This window comes from Zeugodacus cucurbitae, chromosome 2 (genome assembly GCF_028554725.1).
Source record: "Zeugodacus cucurbitae isolate PBARC_wt_2022May chromosome 2, idZeuCucr1.2, whole genome shotgun sequence".
Classification (NCBI taxonomy): domain Eukaryota; kingdom Metazoa; phylum Arthropoda; class Insecta; order Diptera; family Tephritidae; genus Zeugodacus; species Zeugodacus cucurbitae.
In genome coordinates, this window is record NC_071667.1 from 54,533,821 (window position 1) to 54,553,343 (window position 19,523).

General features: G+C 33.0%; 1 protein-coding gene and 1 long non-coding RNA gene across 3 annotated transcripts; one reads left to right on the plus strand and one right to left on the minus strand.

Annotated features, from left to right (window-relative positions):
- Positions 1 to 947: 947 nt before the first annotated feature.
- Positions 948 to 19,391, minus strand: LOC128924135 (uncharacterized). Its single transcript, XR_008472816.1, has 3 exons — positions 19,286 to 19,391; positions 7,095 to 7,151; positions 948 to 1,366 (listed from the first exon to the last, which is right to left on the minus strand). It is a non-coding gene; the product is annotated as an uncharacterized LOC128924135 (long non-coding RNA).
- Positions 4,844 to 19,225, plus strand: Atp6v0a1_5 (V-type proton ATPase 116 kDa subunit a 1). 2 transcript variants are annotated; one of them, XM_029038523.2, is made up of 6 exons: positions 4,844 to 4,992; positions 15,933 to 16,078; positions 16,181 to 18,067; positions 18,160 to 18,394; positions 18,475 to 18,646; positions 18,722 to 19,225. In XM_029038523.2, exons 2-6 carry the CDS (start codon positions 15,962 to 15,964, stop codon positions 18,813 to 18,815), a joined length of 2,505 nt encoding a protein of 834 aa, XP_028894356.1. In that variant the 5' UTR covers positions 4,844 to 4,992; positions 15,933 to 15,961; the 3' UTR covers positions 18,816 to 19,225. The 2 variants fall into 2 exon arrangements, with proteins under 2 accessions (XP_028894356.1, XP_011178116.1); XM_011179814.3 differs by having other exon boundaries at positions 4,853 to 5,014.
- Positions 19,392 to 19,523: the final 132 nt, after the last annotated feature.

Consider the following 19,523-nt stretch of genomic DNA (forward strand, 5'->3'; position numbering starts at 1 on the left):
CTTGCTTGCAAAATTCAACAGCAAGTTGACAAATACAATTAAAGTAGTTTGCTAGCAATATTTAATAAGAAAAATTATATTAATTTACAATTATATGTTTTTTCACACATTTTGCATCACATATATATATTGATAAATTAGTTTTATAACAAAAAAAAAGAATGATTGTTTGCCTAAATTTAAATTGACACAATCACAGCAAGTACTGAATTATATAACTCACTGACAAATTATTTATTCCATTAACGTAATCGCTTGCACCTATAAATTAACAAAAGAAGATGAAAACAATTTTGTAGTTTTTATTGTTTTTTTATTTTAATTTTTTATTATGTATTTTTTATTTCCTTGTAACAAAGGTCTTAATTTTACCTAAATATTTTGAATTATTATTTAATAAACTTAAACAAACTGATATTATATATAATTCGAATTAGCATACATACTCGCTATATGCTCCGTGCACAACAATTATAATCTATTTATATGAATTATTATTATCTCTTATGCAATGCTCTTGCCCAAATTCACCGAATTGAATTGTGTTAACACTTTCTATAAATTGTATTTATGTTTAATAAGTTTCTTTATATTTATTGTGATATTAGTATAATTTCATCACAATTGAAGTTTAATACGCTATAATCTAATACAGATATTAAATGAAACATACATACATATGTACTATATGTAATAAATGTATGCATACCATAGATATGTACCACTCGCTAAAGAGGAGGAATAAAGTTTGAAAAAGTTCATTAAAGAAAATAAATTCACTATCAACACTAAAATGAATATAAAATATATAAAATGCAAAAATTCAAAGTTTTTTTTTTCAAAATCATAAAATATAAAATACATTGCTTTGCAATTCATACTAACAGCATATGCAATTCAATTTTAAATGTGCTCATTTATAAGCATTTCAAATATATGTACTTGCAGTATTTTATTTTTTATGAATTTGGAAAAAATATATTTTATTTCGATTAATGCGCATGGAAAAATGGTAAGTGGTAAAAATTTATAATTTAATAAATAATATTTAATATCATTACATATGCCTTTAAAAACTTTTACAGTTGAACTTCCTTGACTCGAATCACCATATACCCCAAAAACGTTTCGAGTTAGAGAGACTACGAGTTACGGAAGGTAATTTGTATGAAATTTGACTTCTATTGCCAATTCAAAAGTTCGAGTTATGGAGAACTTCGAGTTAAGAAAGTTCAACTTTTGCTATGCTTTTAAAAACATGTATTTCAGTTATATTTACAGCCGTATTCCAGTTATTTCATTACGCAGTCGTAGCCTTTATTCGTAAACTCAGTCTGGTCCACTTCGTTCGAGATCTATAATAATACTTAAAATAAAATGTATGGGAGAAAGTAAAATATACAGTGGCGAGCAACTGTATGTACATATGTACATATATGCATCGAAATGGCTAGTTTATGTTAAATAGTTCCAAGTCTATTAAAAATATTTTTTTATTCATCAAACGATGCAAAAATAATCGTCAACTTGCTTTCCAATTCAAATTTTATAATTAAATTTATCTTACCCTATAAGGCATGAGATGCCTTAATTACTTTGAATTGTGTCATTGTCATTTTATATTGACACATTCATCAAAAGATAATCAAACATTTTAGTAATTAATTTGTATAACGAAAGTATAATTGATTACAGTTATTAATTGCATTCATTCGTAACATACAAACATATATGTATGTATATATGAACATATGTATTTATTTATATGAAGAAATAAGAATATACATATATACAAAGATATTCAAGAAAGAAATATGTATAGTTATAATAGATCAATCAATGTACAGAGGAACTTCTCTAACTCGAATCACGATAATCCACAAAAAACTTCCGATTTATAGAAATTTTATTAAAACATATTTTTATAAAACATAGATTTATATACAGTTTTATTTATTTACTTCGCAAAAAGTTTTATATTCATACTTTAAAACATGTATTCCGTAATTTTGTTTTTTGAAGTTAGCTATAGCTTGGCTCTTGGCCTTAGAATCCCATGCCGTTGTTACATGATTTATGCAAACCATAAGTGTAATACCATATTTTTTGCACACCTTCATACGATATAGAGGACTCTTTTAAAATTCTGCTTCGGTAGTAAAATTTTAAGTTAAAAATAAATGATTTTATAGGTTTTTATACACTCGGAACAAAGTTGCTACGAGAGTATTATAGTTTCGTTCACATAACTGTTGTTTGTAACACACGAACTAAAGGAGTTAGATATAGGGTTATATATACCAAAGTGATCAGGGTGAAGAGTGAAATTCAAATCTGGATGTCTTTTTGTCCGTCCGTCCGTCTGTGCAAGCTGTAACTTGAGTAAAAATTAAGATATCGATTGCTTTCGAAAATGAGCAAAATCGGACCACTACCACGCTCACAAAATGGCGAAAACCGAAAATACATAAATTGCATAACCAAGCCATAATAATGGAAGTAAAATTTGGTACAAAGGAGCGCACTACGAAGGGGCATATTTGGATGTACATATTTTTGTACATATCTCGTAAACTACTTATCAACCAAACTAGAGTCGTTTCGTTTAGGTACTACCATGTACAGTCCAAAAATGGAGGAAATTGGATTGAAACTACGCACTCCTCCCATACAAAGGTTATGTTGAAAAAGACTAAAAATGCTTTAATTCACAAAGGGAAAACACCAGAAATCTTAAAATTCATTATAAAGAATGTACAGAAGGGCTCCACCCAAATTGGTATACAAAACTTTAAATAGGTGTGGCTCCGCCCACTTATGGGTCAAAAACCATATCTCAGAAACTTCTTGACCAATATCAATGGAATTTGGTTTGTAATATTTTTCTTAAAATTGAAAATAGGCCAAATTGGTTGTGAACCACTTCATATATACCAGAACTTTGAAGTCGATCTGCATAGTTGTTTACTTTACAATATATAAAGTAAGCACTAGTGAAGTTATCGGAACAGAACTTTGCATAAATACTGCATTTATAGTGTGACAGTCCATTTCTAGAAATCGCCGAAATCGGACCATAAGTTTTAAGATCCCACATATCGAACATGAGGACCTCGGTGCTTTTAACCTAATATTAGGGTTTCCAATTTTCAATGGACTTTATACCCTTTATATGATGAATATGTGGGTCAAATTGTGTGTAATCTTAATAAAATTGAATAAATAAATTGCGAGAGTGCAGTATATTCGGTTCCACCCCGAACTTAGCCCTTCCTTACTTGTTTATAGATAAGGTTGAAGTATTGATACATATATCAATAGGTATTTATGTAATATATAGATATGATCTGCAATTCGATTTTATCGAAATGTTGGTAATTGTAATGTATTGGTAATGAAATTAGATTTGTTCTGTTGTTCTAGCGTTAGAGCACATTCAATGTTTCCCTAGTGTTAGTGCGTGACTGGATATATTTGTGGATCCGCTTAGATATATCCGACTGTTTTAGGATCGAAAGTTTGTTTTTTATTTCAATACGATTTGAAAATTGAATTTATGTAATTTCAAAAACTATTCAAAATAGCAATATCAAGAACATCAATTAGTTTCGTTTTGATCTAATCGAAATTAACGAACCTGCATGAATATAAAATACTTTTTTTAGTGCATGTCGAAATATCTCCTATCATCAAAAACGCTTGATGTTGTATATAATTTCGTCTATCTTGGAAATCCAATACAGAATCACTCTTGCCAATACGCGAGACTTTGGACTGTGTAGACAATTTAAAAGTAAAGTCATCTCTCGACGAACAAAGACGAAACTCTAATTCTCTAAAATTCCCACATCATCCTGTTTTATGGTGCAAAAACGTGAACGATGTCAACATTCGATGATATTGGCACTAGAAGTTTTCGAGAGAAATCTTTTGCGGAAGATTTATGGCCTTCGGACATTGGCAACGACGAATTCCGCAGACGATGGAACGATGAGCTGTATGGGTTATACGACGATATTGACATAGTTCAACGAATAAAAAGACAACGTCCGCGTCTAGGTCATGTTGTCCTAATGGACGAACCATTCAAGTTTTGAAAGTGTTCGACGCAGTACCTGGTGGTTTAAGCAGAGGAAGAGGAAGACCGTTGAAAATACCATATGGAGGAGGATTTTGCGGCGCTTGGTATCGCCAATTGGCGTCAATCAGCGAAATGCGAAAATGAGTGGCACGCTGTTATTAACTCGGCTATAATCGCTTATGCGTTGTCTACGCCAGTAAAGAAGAAGATGAGATCAAAAACAAATTTTAATACCCAAAAAATAAAGAAATTCTTCTGAAATGAAGACAAAATAAAAATTAACTTTACCAGAGATTGAAGAATCGAGTATTATTAATGTATTAATTTTTGTTAAAAAAAATTAAGAACCACTCACTTTCAATGGTCCAAAGTTAAAATTCAATATAATTCTTTCATTCCCGAAGCCTGGTTAGCAGAAGTCTTTACCTAACATAGTCTGGAATTAATCCAAGTAGTATGTATATGGATGAAAAATATCAGTTTTGCTCAAGCTAACTAACATAATACATTTTCTAAAATTTCCTCTCATATAACGCAACTAAACTAAAAAAAAAACACTTTCTCAATCCAATAAGAAATACAAAGCAACATATTTCTAGTTAGACAACTACTAAATATAGCAACTCTGTATTTAGTTAGTGCTAAGTAAGCATGATAACATCAGTTAGCCACATTTTGGTAGCCTCTGCACTCCAACTGTGGCTGTGATGATTACATTTGTACATATGTACATATATACACATATATATTTTAATTGTACGTATAGTGAGGCGAAACGCTCGAGAGCTGCAATCGAACGAGCAGACGTCTTTGTATAGCCGACGAGACAAGTTCTAAAATTAACATCGTCGGAAACTGAATTTTGTGTGTAACGAAAATCAACAGAAAAAATATATATTTTTGTTGTTTCTGTACGTTGAATAATTTAAAGCGGTAAGCAAGGTGGACCAGACAGACCAGTATATAAATTATTAAGAAAATACATATCGGCATTTGTATAGCGCATATGTATATAAAATACATGTGCACTTAGGTGTGTGTGTGTGTATGTACGTGTACTAAAGAGAGTCGATCGCTAAACCAGAATATTATCTAGTATATATGAATATACATATGTATGTATGTGTATGTAGTTATATATGGGTATAAAGTGTTAAAGCGTGTAGTGGATTTTTTAGCAACAAAAAAAATAAAATAAAAAAATGCAAAAATTAAAATAAAATAAAAAATAAAACAAAAACAATGCAAAACAAGTGAGCAAATGTATAAACAAACCAATAACAATCGACCTGCTCGAGGCGAGGTCACAGCACAGGCGTCTCACTGCTGGGGCCACAATTCAAATATTCAACATCAACAAACTGTGTGCATTATATAGAGACATACATATTGTATTTATGTGCTAATGTACATATACATATAATATACTTATAGCATATATATGTATGTATGTATATTTACATTGTTAATACTCACCCCTGCCACCCTCTAAGAGTTGTGCGCGTGTGAAGTAAATTGTTTATTTTATAGCTTTTTAATGAGTTAAAAAGTTATTACGGTAAAAAGTGTAGTGCAAAAAAAAAAATGCTTATAGCGCGAAATCGCTAATAGCATGTTATATAGTTATTATAGGTGAAGCGCGCGTTAGCTGTGTGATATTTTTGTTGTTGTTGCTTTTTAATTCTAAAAATTAGTATTTTTTTATATTTTTATCTAAAATTTATTTATTTATTTTATTATTTTTGTGTTTTTTTTTTAACTTCGCTCTTTTACTTGTATAATCGAACGACATACTCTGCTTCTTCTTCAGTTTTTTAAATTTCTTCATGCTAAATGCTTTATTACAACATAAATGCAATTTTGATATTTCTTTCATAGCGATTATTTTTAGAATCGAGCATAATTTCGCAGTGACATAGATATTGTAGTTGCAATTCGGTGTTCTGTGCATGTTAATTACATACATACATACATATATATTTACATACATAAGTTGAATACGCTGTGGTGTTAGTCTCTCAACGCTCAATTCGCGCAATTTTTATTGCTAATTTGCGATTTGTACAAATAAAAAAATAACTCGTGACATTTAAGTATTATAATTTACTTAGTTAAGTTCGTGTTTTGACATAAAAAAACACATACATACACATACATATACATATACACATATGTATATACATATGTATGTACCTTTATGTGTGTAGGCAAGTAGCGTGATCCCTGTAATCGCCTAAAATTACACTTATCTTGAAGCTTTGTCATTATTTTGTAATTAAATGACAGCATTTTCATACAGCATTAGCGCGGCTGCAAGTCATGTGATTAAAGTAGATATCAGAAAAATATAAAAATTTACATGTCTGTATGTATGTATGTGTGTATGAAATGTGCTGCTGATAAGGCATAATTAGCTAATTTGCCGAAAAATTATGTGCACGTGATCGACATTTACCACCGCATGCTTGTAGTTGTAAGCGCCAATGTGCCTACTGAAACTAGTAGCTATAACTACTGAGCAGCGACAAAAATGCTAAACATTAAATATACATACATACATACATACTCGTACAATATGTAAATAAGTGCATAGAAAAGCGCCTCGACAATAATATACTGTCTCCAATGCAGTCACTTACGACAGCGCTACAGTCACATGAGGTCGCAGACTGTCGTCGTTTAACTGACTAATGCACACACACACACACATATACACACATTTATAAAATTTTACAAGCAAACAATATTGTACATACTGTTGCCAGCGTTAACTCCATTCCAGCAGGCGGCCAGTCATATCAATCGAATCATTGAGTCCCATATTTATCATACTCACAGCTCACACAACTGACATTTCACGACAAGCAGAAGCGCGTTCGTTACCTTTAATACGTTCTAATAACAATATATACATACATATATACAGACATATATACGATTATGTGTATTTGTTTGTGTTGTGCGCTGCGATTGACGTTGACAGCATTCTTGAGTTTATGAGCATTCTACTAACTTCTAACGCTTTTAGCTAGCTTTAGACTAACGAAAGTTCTCGTTACTTGTTGTTGGTCTGCAAAGCAAATAAAAAAATAAATGAGTGTCTGTATAAAATTTTGCACTTTTTTTCACAAAAACAATACATATATACTTAATATATAGACTTCATCTTATTATATAGCTCCGATTCGCAAATACATTACTTTGGCTGTTTATTTTTTTCGTTGTCAAGTAACTAACTAACGTAGCGTTTTGCTTTCGATCTTTATATGTATGCATTTAAATTGAACTACTTCATATTTGGTTACAAAAATAACTAGTTACAATTGTAGTATATGCTTCATTTTGAAATTGCAGGGTTTCTATAAAAAAACATTTTCAAACATTTGGAAATATCCACAAATCTACGTGGCCCCGCCCCCAAATAGGTTTTTTGTATATATATCGCAAACCAATGAAGCTATATAAACAAAAAAAACTTTCTGCAGTCGTTTCTTTTAGCCACTTCTTAATACAGTCCAAAAATAAAAGAAATCGGATAAAAACCACGCCCACCTCCCATACAAAAGTTATTTTGAAAAATACTAAAAGCGGGTTAACTCATTAACGAAAAACGTCAGAAACTTAAAATTTTACGGAAGAAATACCAGAATGAAGCTGCACTGAGATTTTTTTACAAAATGGAAAATGGGCGTGACATCGCCCACTTATGGGTCAAAAACCATATCTCTGGAACTACTCGACAGATTTCAATAAAATTCGGTGTATAATATTTTCTTGACACCCTGATGACACGTGTGGAAAATAGATGAAATCGGTTTACAACTACGACAACTTCCCATATAACTGAATTTTGAATTCCATCTGATTCCTTCACTTTATAAGATATACATAAGGAATCAATGAAGATATCGAAATAAAACTTTACACAAATAGTGTATATGATCCGTGGCATCACTTGTGGAAAAATTGTCAAAATCGGACCATGACTTTTCAAGCCCCTTGATATCGAACATGAAGAACTCAGTGCCTAAGGGTATATTTTCATCGAAAATATAGGTAAATTTCTCAGATTTTTTTAACGTAATTCTGAGGGAATTTTTTTCTTATAACAGTTTGTCTCTGTCCCAAAAGTGGTTAAAATCGGGTCATAACTTCCCCTATATGCCATATACCTATTTATAGGTAATATGAAATTAAGTGAGCGCATAGTCTTCGATATATGGTATCTTGGTGGTGAAAACGAGTGAAATCGGTTCAGGAATTACCTCAGTCCCCATATACTATTCATGATGATATTCGTTATTCTATTGAATTTTACGCCGAATATATGGGTCGAATTGTGTGTGACCTTAATAAAAATATAGCAATAAATTGCGAGAGTATAAAATGTTCGGTTGCACCCGAACTTAGAATTTGCTTACATGTTTTATTTTATATATATTTCTAGTAAAGAATGTTGAATGCTGAAATACATATACATTTGATTATGTTTTCCTAGTTAAATAGCATTGTTGTGCTTTCAGCTGTTTTCACCAACCGCCAACAGCGCTAAGGGGCAGCGCGAGGTGTTTGATTTTACGCTACAACCTTTCAATTTCGTTCATTTTGCACTGGCTACATTTCTGCCATTTTTGCCCGTTTTCATTGCTGTCCGTCTTAGAATGTGTTTGCATTTTAGCATGCCGTGTTGTGGTGTGTATATGTCTGGCAGGTGTGGGTGTAATTGACCGCCTGCGTACATATATAAAGCATCTAGCCATGTACTACAAGCGACACAACAAACTAGTGCACAAAGGTTAACGTTCGCTGCAAGGGCAGTCTGCTAGGCGTTAGTCAGCTGACGCTTGAATGCTTTAAGGTCGTAATTTAATAAGCATGCATAATACTTATGACCAGTGTGACATATGAACATACATACATGCATTATTTAATATTTATTATTTTCTTTTTTTATACATATTATTGCATAAATTTAGGCGTGAGTGTATGTGTAAGTGTATGTGTGTAGACTAGTTTTACTGCGTATAATCACGAGTTTCATTGTTAATATTTATTAATAATGCGTGTGATTACAAGTTGCTTTAATTGCGTAAGACTTAACTGCGGTAAAACGCAAATGTGTTATTTATAAATGTACATACATATATGTACATATTTGCTGTACTGTAACACATTTCCTTATCTATTGATATCAAGATTACCAGAAATTTGAACTGATAAGTAATTCTTGCGACAGAAATTGTAAACTATATATAATATATATATGTGCACAGTTGAAGTTCCCTAACTTCAATCACCATAATCCACAAAAAAACTTCGAGTTAGGGAGACTTTGAGTTATAGGAGTTAATTTGTATGAAATTTTACAGCCATTGCAAATTCAAGATTTCTAGTTATAGAAGTCCGAGTTATGGAAGCTTAATTGTACATATATATATATATATATATATATATATATATATGATGATTATATGAATGACAAAAAAATCAGTTTTGAACTGCAATTAACAAGAACTCGCAACTTTTTCATGAGTCAATCAACACAATTTTACATTGAATAAAGCTTGCTTGCTTTCCGTTACTTTTACACGGTTGTGAAATATTGTATATTAGCAGTGATTTGAGTTTGAGAGTTTTCCAATAATAAATTTAGTATAATTAAATAAATATAAATTTTTTCCACATTACTCTGTCTCACCACATAGCAACAGCGAAAATAAATTAAAAAAATATTGGTTAAATAAAATTACTGGTAATTACGAGCAGCGGGCAAGTAATGTGTATGTGTATACACAACATAAACAAATATGTGTTCAATTAAGCCATACATACTGAGTTGACAAAAGCTTTTAAAATGACAAAAAGTTGCGCTTTATTATTAATTAATTTACATATAGACACATACATATTTAAAATAAATTTATAAAATATAGTACATACATATATACAACTCTTTATTTAAAAAATATGCAAATATTTACAAATTAAAACATTTGGCCAGGCAATTGCTTACAGAGTATGCTAATTTTGATTGCGAATCATTAATGATTTGCCATTTATTTGCCTCATCGATATGCACTCATGTGGTCACAAGATGGGGTGTGAAAGCTTGAACAAATATAATATCAGTATAAATAAATATGTTTGTATGTATGTATGTTTATATATTTCCGTTGCTACTAAAAAGTAATTAAATGTGTTGGTGCTAACTAAACTGGCCTCGTTTGTAATTAGGCAGTAGACACATACATATGTACATATATACAGACAGACATAGAATACAAATAGTACAAGCTGTATGTGAACTTGTTGTTTCCAGTTTGTACTAGTGGAATTTTTTCGTCTATATAAATAAATAAATCTATTATTAAAAGCTACAATACACTTCTATTTACCTTCTTTTTACTTTAATGTGTACACCAAAGTTTGTTGAAATGATAGAAACTCTACTTTTAGAATTTGTGAGAAATACATATATTTTCAGCTCCAATGAATGTAATTAATATGGATTTTCTGTTAAATTATTAAGATTTTAGAGTAATGACGACTTTTTTCAATTTTTTAAAGCCAGAAAATGTTTAAAAGTCATTTGTTTGGAAACAGTTTAGTTGCAAGAAGCTAAACTTTTCGTTTTGACGCTTCTTCTTGCAGGTCTCAACATTTGTAAGATTGGTAAACAATAATAAATATCCAGCGTAGTTAGGGGTTTAAATCACATTTTATATATGATAGCTTCTTTGATTTATTTAAAATTTTTAAGTAGAGCTTTTATATTTAAACAGCGGATTTACTTGATAAAGTGTTGTATGTGAGATATGTGAGACGTACATATGTATATACATATCTCATACTCTCAGAGTCTGCACCTAGCTTCATTATTCTGATCTCGACCATAAAATGACCAAATTTATTCTAATTAGTCACTCGAGTGTGGTTATTTATTATTAAAACAACTCATTTAACAGTTCGATATAGCAGATTATATGCAACCATATTTTTTTACTTTGAAATATTTTTTTTTTTAAATACTAAAATAATTGTGTCTTGATGCTAGTGAACTCTCTCTCTGGTTAGTAATTCCTCTTTAAATTTTTTTGAGATTTTTGATAAGTAAACCAGTACTTATACATATCTTTCAAAGCGTTTTCATATAAGGTGGTAGTAGAGCGACTGATTTGAAATGTCAAATTCATGTATTTGTTGAAAATTTTTTGTTCTGATTCTCGCTGTTATTATACGAATGAAATATTCTTGTATTGCAGCTACTTTTATTATGCGTTGGATGAATCGAGAACAGAATATTAATTACTTGTTTTACCGGTTACATTAGAAAAATATATTTAATGCATTTTTTCCGAAAAAAAGTTTAAACAAATTTAATATCATTTCATTTTTTGGAATTTTTAATGAAATTTTTGGAAGTAAACAATTTACCTTTCGGATTGCCAAAAATATTTTTTTTTGTTTTTTTTTTTGGTTTTTTGATATTTGTTCCATTGTTTCAGAGCCCAACTCCATGGCACCATTTTGAGTTTAATTGAACATTTAATATCTTTCTTTCGGCTCTTGTTAATATGTCTCCACTCCATTTTGACCATTTTTCTATGCAAATATTTTACTCAATATGTACATACATATATGTATGTATATCATCAACCTTTCGCAACCTTTCTTTTAATTCGTGTCACGTGGCCCACGGGTGCGGTAAGCATGTTTCACATATTTCTTTTAATTTTTTGTTTTGTTTCTGTTTTGCCGCACCCAATTGAGTCGGCCTAATGGCTTTTTATACGGGTGATGGGTAACATTTGAAAGCCACTGGATGTGAGCATGCAAGCGCTTAAATGTTGAGAATTTAATAAATGCATATACACATATGTATGCATGTATGTATGTAGGGATGAGTGTGTATTTGTAAAGAAAAAAATATGAATATTGCATATTTTAAAAAACAACAATAATAAAAATAAAAACAGTTGTGTGAAAAGTTAATTGTAGTTGGAAAAATGGAAAACTTTTTCCATTTATACATATGTATTTTGTCCTGTGCCAGAGCCTTATAAGCGTTAGTAGTCTAGTATATGAAGATATGGAACAATTCAAAAGGACTGACTTGGAAGATACATAAATATATTATGATTTTTCGTTTGACACGCATTTGGAAAAAGTGGAGAAATATTGAGCTGCAATCTGTAGAGGTAGCCAAAAGCGTGCAGTGAGTTCCATTTGCGTAACTTGGCGAGCGCACATTTTTGGCGTTTAGTCGAGTTGACGCTGCGAAGTTGAACTGGTTTACAATTATTTGCATATACCTATAGTATATACAAGTGAATTCCAACGTGTTTACGGTGTTAGTTTTGTCACTTTAGCTTTTTGTTACGTGAGTTGTTTTTGTATTGCAATTTTTTATATTTTTTACAAAAATACACAGATTGTACATGTGTTCAACTATATAAACATTTGTAATTACTTATTTTTTATTGAATATGAGTAGCTAGAGTGAATTAAACCGATAAACAATTGTTGTATGTTTCTTGTACAGTGGCGCCCCACTAAGTGCACGAATCCAATTAAGTGTTAAATAATTGCAGGCGGTGTTTAAATATTTAAACTGTTGTGGTATAAGCAATATAAGGTTGTTATAACAGTTATGTTATGTAATTTTTGCGAGAAAAATTAAATCAAAAAAATATGAAAAATTAAAAACACCGTAAATTGAGTGCAATGCATACAGTATTTACATATGTATGTATATACAAATATATGTGTTTAAAAATATGTAATGTACATTACTCATATATGCATATATACATACAGATATGTGCTCAAGATATTATAACGGGTGATTTTTTTGAGGTTAGGATTTTCATGCATTAGTATTTGACAGATCACGTGGGATTTCAGACATGGTGTCAAAGAGAAAGATGCTCAGTATGCTTTGACATTTCATCATGAATAGACTTACTAACGAGCAACGCTTGCAAATCATTGAATTTTATTACCAAAATCAGTGTTCGGTTCGAAATGTGAAATCCGCTTTTTTATCGACAAATTTTGTTCAGCGATGAGGCTCATTTCTGGTTGAATGGCTACGTAAATAAGCAAAATTGCCGCATTTGGGGTGAAGAGCAACCAGAAGCCGTTCAAGAACTGCCCATGCATCCCGAAAAATGCACTGTTTGGTGTGGTTTGTACGCTGGTGGAATCATTGGACCGTATTTTTTCAAAGATGCTGTTGGACGCAACGTTACGGTGAATGGCGATCGCTATCGTTCGATGCTAACAAACTTTTTGTTGCCAAAAATGGAAGAACTGAACTTGGTTGACATGTGGTTTCAACAAGATGGCGCTACATGCCACACAGCTCGCGATTCTATGGCCATTTTGAGGGAAAACTTCGGAGAACAATTCATCTCAAGAAATGGACCCGTAAGTTGGCCACCAAGATCATGCGATTTAACGCCTTTAGACTATTTTTTGTGGGGCTACGTCAAGTCTAAAGTCTACAGAAATAAGCCAGCAACTATTCCAGCTTTGGAAGACAACATTTCCGAAGAAATTCGGGCTATTCCGGCCGAAATGCTCGAAAAAGTTGCCCAAAATTGGACTTTCCGAATGGACCACCTAAGACGCAGCCGCGGTCAACATTTAAATGAAATTATCTTCAAAAAGTAAATGTCATGAACCAATCTAACGTTTCAAATAAAGAACCGATGAGATTTTGCAAATTTTATGCGTTTTTTTTTTTTTTAAAGTTATCAAGCTCTTAAAAAATCACCCTTTATAAATATTTTGAGAGTTCGAGTTTGCTTGCTGCCGGTAGATATTTACATATGCATCTATGTATGTATATTAACCGGATTGGCGAAATATCACATAAACAGTAACTATGTACATAGTCAATCAGCAAAGCTTTCTAGTCAGCTGATGTCGCAGAACAGTAGATATTCAGCAAATCATGTGAGCCATCATGTGAAGCTTATGAAGAAGCTTCGACGATCAAATACACTACTCCTAAGGCAACGCCTTAGTCAAGCAGTTAACATGTGCACACGCATACATGCAAATACTCGTGTGTGTGTGTGTGTGAGCGTACATTTATCGTGTGTAAATATGTATGTGTATGTAGTTACTCCTATATAGATATCGCTACTTCAGGGCATTCGTTTGCTTGTTTTCCATAAGTATTTGTGCTCGAGTCATTTAAAATTGATTGCCAGATATATCTGGTGCTTGTATCGCCTCAAATTGTATTTACTTAGAATTTATTTATTTCATTTGTTTTCTTTTGTTTGTATATTTATTGTTGTAGTTTATTTTTTTAATTTTTCGAACTTCAAAAAGTCACACGCGCAATCATTAGTCAATATAACAGACATACATAAATATATGTTGTATGTATATACTTGTGTGTATATGTATGCGTATCACCCATGTTTGCTATATGTAGTTATGTTTGTATGGATGTACCGCTTACATAAATACTCGTACTTGACCGCATCGCTGATGATGCCAAATTGCTGACGTTTGCGTGAAAAAGCCGCTGACTGCGCGTGTGTATGTGTGTCGTTGATGACGCGATCACGCGCCATGAAAATTTAGTTTGATTTGTCTTTTAGTACTCGCATACATATGTACATTTACATATGTATAGAAGTATAAAATGTGCCTTTTGGACATTTAATAATCTGATTAACCGGTAAAAATCACAGTTAGTAGAGGCACATACATATATACATAAAAACTTATGTATGTATGTATAAAAGTTATGTTCCAAGTGTGCTACAAACGTTATAAGATTAAGATTATATTTAGCTAGCAACTGAGTTCTTTTTGAATTATACAAAAAATAGTAGAGGCAACAAAAAAAAATATTAAAACAAATATGTAGGCATCCATATATAAACATATAAAAATTTATAGTATTTTTGCCACTAAATTTAATTATTTTTTTTTTTTGATATTAAGTATTTATTTTTACAACAATTTGTGTTTAAAAGTTTTAATATATATAAATTTTATTCATATATATTTTTATATATACATACATAAATACATTTACTACCACATGCCAATGTTTCATATCTAATTTTAATTTATTTCCATACATATGAAATCCATTAGACATACCCATGGACATACACATACATATGTGCATGCATATCTACAAGCATTACTATTTATTATTGTTGAGCGCTTTAAGAGGCATTTATAGCGATAACATTGCCGGTATATGCCATATATAGACAAATGTAGCGCACATGGAGGCAAGGCAATATGAGGTTTAGAAGATTGCGACAGTACTAAAATGTGAGTACATACATACATATGTACATATATAAAAAAATAATTTCTCATACGTCCTTACTTTATAAATGTAATAAATTTTTTTGCTTCCGATGAGTTATTTGATCGATGTTCACATTGCCTTTGCATGGCAGCAAATATCTTATATCTTTAAGTAAATAACTACTATAAATTAGCATATTCTACACACAAAAATAAAAGAAAATTAAAAATTTTTAGCGTCTGGAATAAAAGTCGTATTTCATAAAATACATAAAATTATATATGTGTATGTACAATACTATACATATATTTATATGTATATATTCATTTGTATGCCGAAAAAATGCGACAATCAATACAACGAGCCAACATTTTATACGAGATTCCTTTGTTTTCGTCTGGGTCTGCAAAACGTATTCTTTTCTAACATTTAACCTACACACAAACATACATACTTATGTTGAAAAATATTTGTTGCAAATAAATATAAAAATAGCATAAGACAGTCGAGACGTGTCTTAATTTGTTCATTTATGATTTTTTATACCCTTTCTACTTGCAGTGGTATAGCGGCGAGACGTCTTCATCAAGATGGGGGACATGTTTCGCAGTGAGGAAATGGCATTATGCCAAATGTTCATACAACCGGAGGCTGCCTACACCTCTGTCTCGGAATTGGGCGAGACTGGTTGTGTGCAATTTCGTGATGTAAGTACCGAATTTTCGTGCGCTCAAGGTTTGTGCGTCATAGTTGTGCTTGAAACCAATAGTTGCTATATGAATTTAATATTTATTTTACTTTATTTTTAGTTGAACAGCAACGTCAACGCTTTCCAGCGCAAATTCGTCACCGAAGTGCGCCGTTGCGATGAGCTCGAACGCAAAATACGCTACATTGAGGCGGAAATCAAGAAGGATGGCATTGTGTTGCAAGACATTCTGGATGACATCCCCCGCGCCCCCAATCCACGTGAGATCATCGATTTGGAGGCCCACTTGGAGAAAACCGAAAATGAAATTCTCGAGTTGGCACAGAATGAGGTTAATCTCAAGTCGAATTACTTGGAATTGACCGAATTGCGTAAGGTGCTCGAGAATACGCAAGGTTTCTTCTCCGATCAGGAAGTACTCAATTTGGACTCTAGCAATCGTGGTCCAAATGCCGCTGAGGAGGTCAATCCACAGAATCGTGGTCGCCTCGGTTTCGTTGCGGGCGTGATCAATCGTGAGCGTGTATTTGCGTTTGAGCGCATGCTCTGGCGTATTTCACGTGGCAACGTGTTTTTGAAACGTTCCGATTTGGATGATCCACTTAAGGATCCCACCACCGGTCATCCAATCTACAAGACCGTCTTCGTTGCCTTCTTCCAAGGTGAACAGCTCAAGAATCGCATTAAGAAGGTCTGCACCGGTTTCCATGCGTCCATGTATCCATGCCCAAGTTCCCATACTGAACGCGACGAAATGGTTAAGGGTGTACGTACACGTTTGGAAGATTTGAAATTGGTTTTGAGCCAGACTGAAGATCATCGCAGTCGTGTATTGGCTACTGTTTCGAAGAATTTACCATCATGGTCGATTATGGTGAAGAAGATGAAGGCCATTTACCACACATTGAACTTATTCAACATGGACGTCACAAAGAAGTGCCTAATTGGCGAGTGCTGGGTACCAACCAAGGATCTGCCTGTTGTACAGAAGGCCCTGTCGGATGGCTCAGCTGCTGTTGGCAGCACTATTCCATCGTTCTTGAATGTGATTGACACAAACGAACAACCACCAACATTCAATCGCACAAACAAGTTTACACGCGGTTTCCAGAATTTGATTGACGCTTATGGTGTAGCTTCCTACCGTGAGGCTAACCCAGCTTTATACACATGCATCACTTTCCCATTCCTGTTCGCTGTGATGTTCGGCGATTTGGGTCACGGTATCATTTTGACTTTGTTCGGCGGTTGGATGGTGTTGTGCGAGAAGGCCTTGCAGAGGAAGAAGGCTGGTGAAATTTGGAATATTTTCTTCGGCGGTCGTTATATCATACTATTGATGGGTCTCTTCTCTTGCTACACCGGTTTCGTCTACAATGATATATTCTCAAAATCAATGAATGTCTTTGGCTCCACTTGGCATGTACGTTACAATACCTCCACTGTTATGGAAAATGCTGTATTGCAGTTGTCACCAAACCATACCACATATGGTGTATATCCGGTGGGCTTAGATCCCATTTGGCAATTGGCCGGTAATAAGATCATCTTCCTTAATACCTACAAGATGAAGTTGTCCATTATTGTGGGTGTGACACACATGATTTTCGGTGTTTGCATGTCGGTTGTGAACTTTGTACACTTCAAGCGTTATGCCAGCATATTCTTGGAATTCCTACCACAAATTCTTTTCTTGCTATTACTCTTCGGATACATGGTGTTCATGATGTTCTTCAAATGGATTAAATACACACCGAAGACCGCATTCCAACCAGACACACCCGGTTGTGCGCCATCTGTCCTGATTATGTTCATCAACATGATGTTGTTCAAGAGCACACCACCATTGGATGGCTGCGATGAGTACATGTTCCCAGCGCAACCTGATGTTCAGAAAATTTGCGTATACATCGGTTTGCTATGCATACCCTGGATGTTGTTGGGCAAGCCCTTGTACATTAAATTCACACGTAAAAACAAAGTGCATGTAAGTGAATCTTTCTAAAAAACTCATCTCTGGTTTATAAACAAATATTCTCACAATTAATCTTCCATCCGCTTCTCTTACATTTATTTTAGGTTAAACACAATGGCGATTTAACTGGCAACATCGAACTTGCCGACGGCGAAACACCAATACCAACCAGCCTTGATGAAGCCGATCATAGCGGCGGCGGACACGGCGGACACGACGACGAGCCCATGAGTGAAATCTATATTCACCAAGCTATTCACACCATTGAATATGTGCTCAGTACAATTTCGCATACGGCCTCCTATTTGCGTTTGTGGGCCTTGTCTTTGGCTCATGCACGTAAGTCATTATATTTGCATCTATTGTACGGGGTCCTAAAAACAACTTGATCTAATCTCGGTTTCGTTGTGTATTTGTAGAATTGTCTGAAGTCTTGTGGAACATGGTGTTGTCAATGGGTCTGAAGGGCAGCGACTATACTGGTGCAATTACTTTGTATTTCATTTTCGGCGCTTGGTGTCTCTTTACATTGGCCATCTTGGTAATGATGGAGGGTCTCTCAGCCTTCTTGCACACACTGCGTTTGCATTGGTACGTTAAAAACACTACTAAATGCCGTTGTTGTTTGTTTATGTAAATCGTGTTTTTTTCTTTCTTTGTCTACAGGGTCGAATTCATGAGCAAATTCTACGAAGGTTTGGGCTATGCCTTCCAACCATTCAGCTTCAAAGCAATCTTAGATGGCGAAGAAGAGGAATAAACAATGATGTGTCCTCTATGTATAATTGTTATATATTCGCTTGTTCTTATGCGATATCAGTATTGTGGTACTCTTCCCACATCTTAAAGTGCCTTCCAAATATGATTTTCCTTTTGTGAATTCCACGTCCGTCTGTGTCATAAGTGTCTATTACTGCTGTTTACCATATATTATTAATTTGTTTTTGTTAAAATGTTTTTTAATGTCATGCGTCCAATTGGGATTACATTATGAATTGTTTGAGTTTGTTTGTCAGCATATTGTGAATAACTGTTTAAAACCTCTACATATGTATGTGCGAATTTCGCGAGTTACAGCAACAAAATATTATACAAGCAATCTATCTAATGTATGACTATAAGTATGATGATATTGTTTAATAAAGTTTATAAATAGAAGAGAGCAAAGCACTTATTTGTTGTATTTATTTTATTATTTTTTATGTTGTTGTTAATTATGTTTTCACTCACCAGAGTTTAGGGTTCAAGCACAGATTTTCCAATTTTGCATATAATAGAAAATATTTATTTTTTTTTTTAATAAAAAAATACGATTTTTTAAATAAAATAATTTGTTATATGTTATTGACTATAGTTCCCAACTCAAACTGAAAATTATGCTCCGTTTCTTTCATTGACTCTTCATGGTTTGCACTGAAATGCTGGTGATTCCTTATCAAGCAACCAATCAATCAAAGCTATCACTGTA

What these genes read in the sequence shown, in the direction of transcription:
- Atp6v0a1_5 (XM_029038523.2), top strand. Translation starts at nt 15,962, where the DNA reads ATGGGGGACATGTTTCGCAGTGAGGAAATGGCATTATGCCAAATGTTC. An exon ending in GTTGTGTGCAATTTCGTGAT is followed by an intron (nt 16,079 to 16,180) that starts GTAAGTACCGAA and finishes CTTTATTTTTAG; the next exon opens with TTGAACAGCAACGTCAACGC. An exon ending in CTTGTCTTTGGCTCATGCAC is followed by an intron (nt 18,395 to 18,474) that starts GTAAGTCATTAT and finishes GTGTATTTGTAG; the next exon opens with AATTGTCTGAAGTCTTGTGG.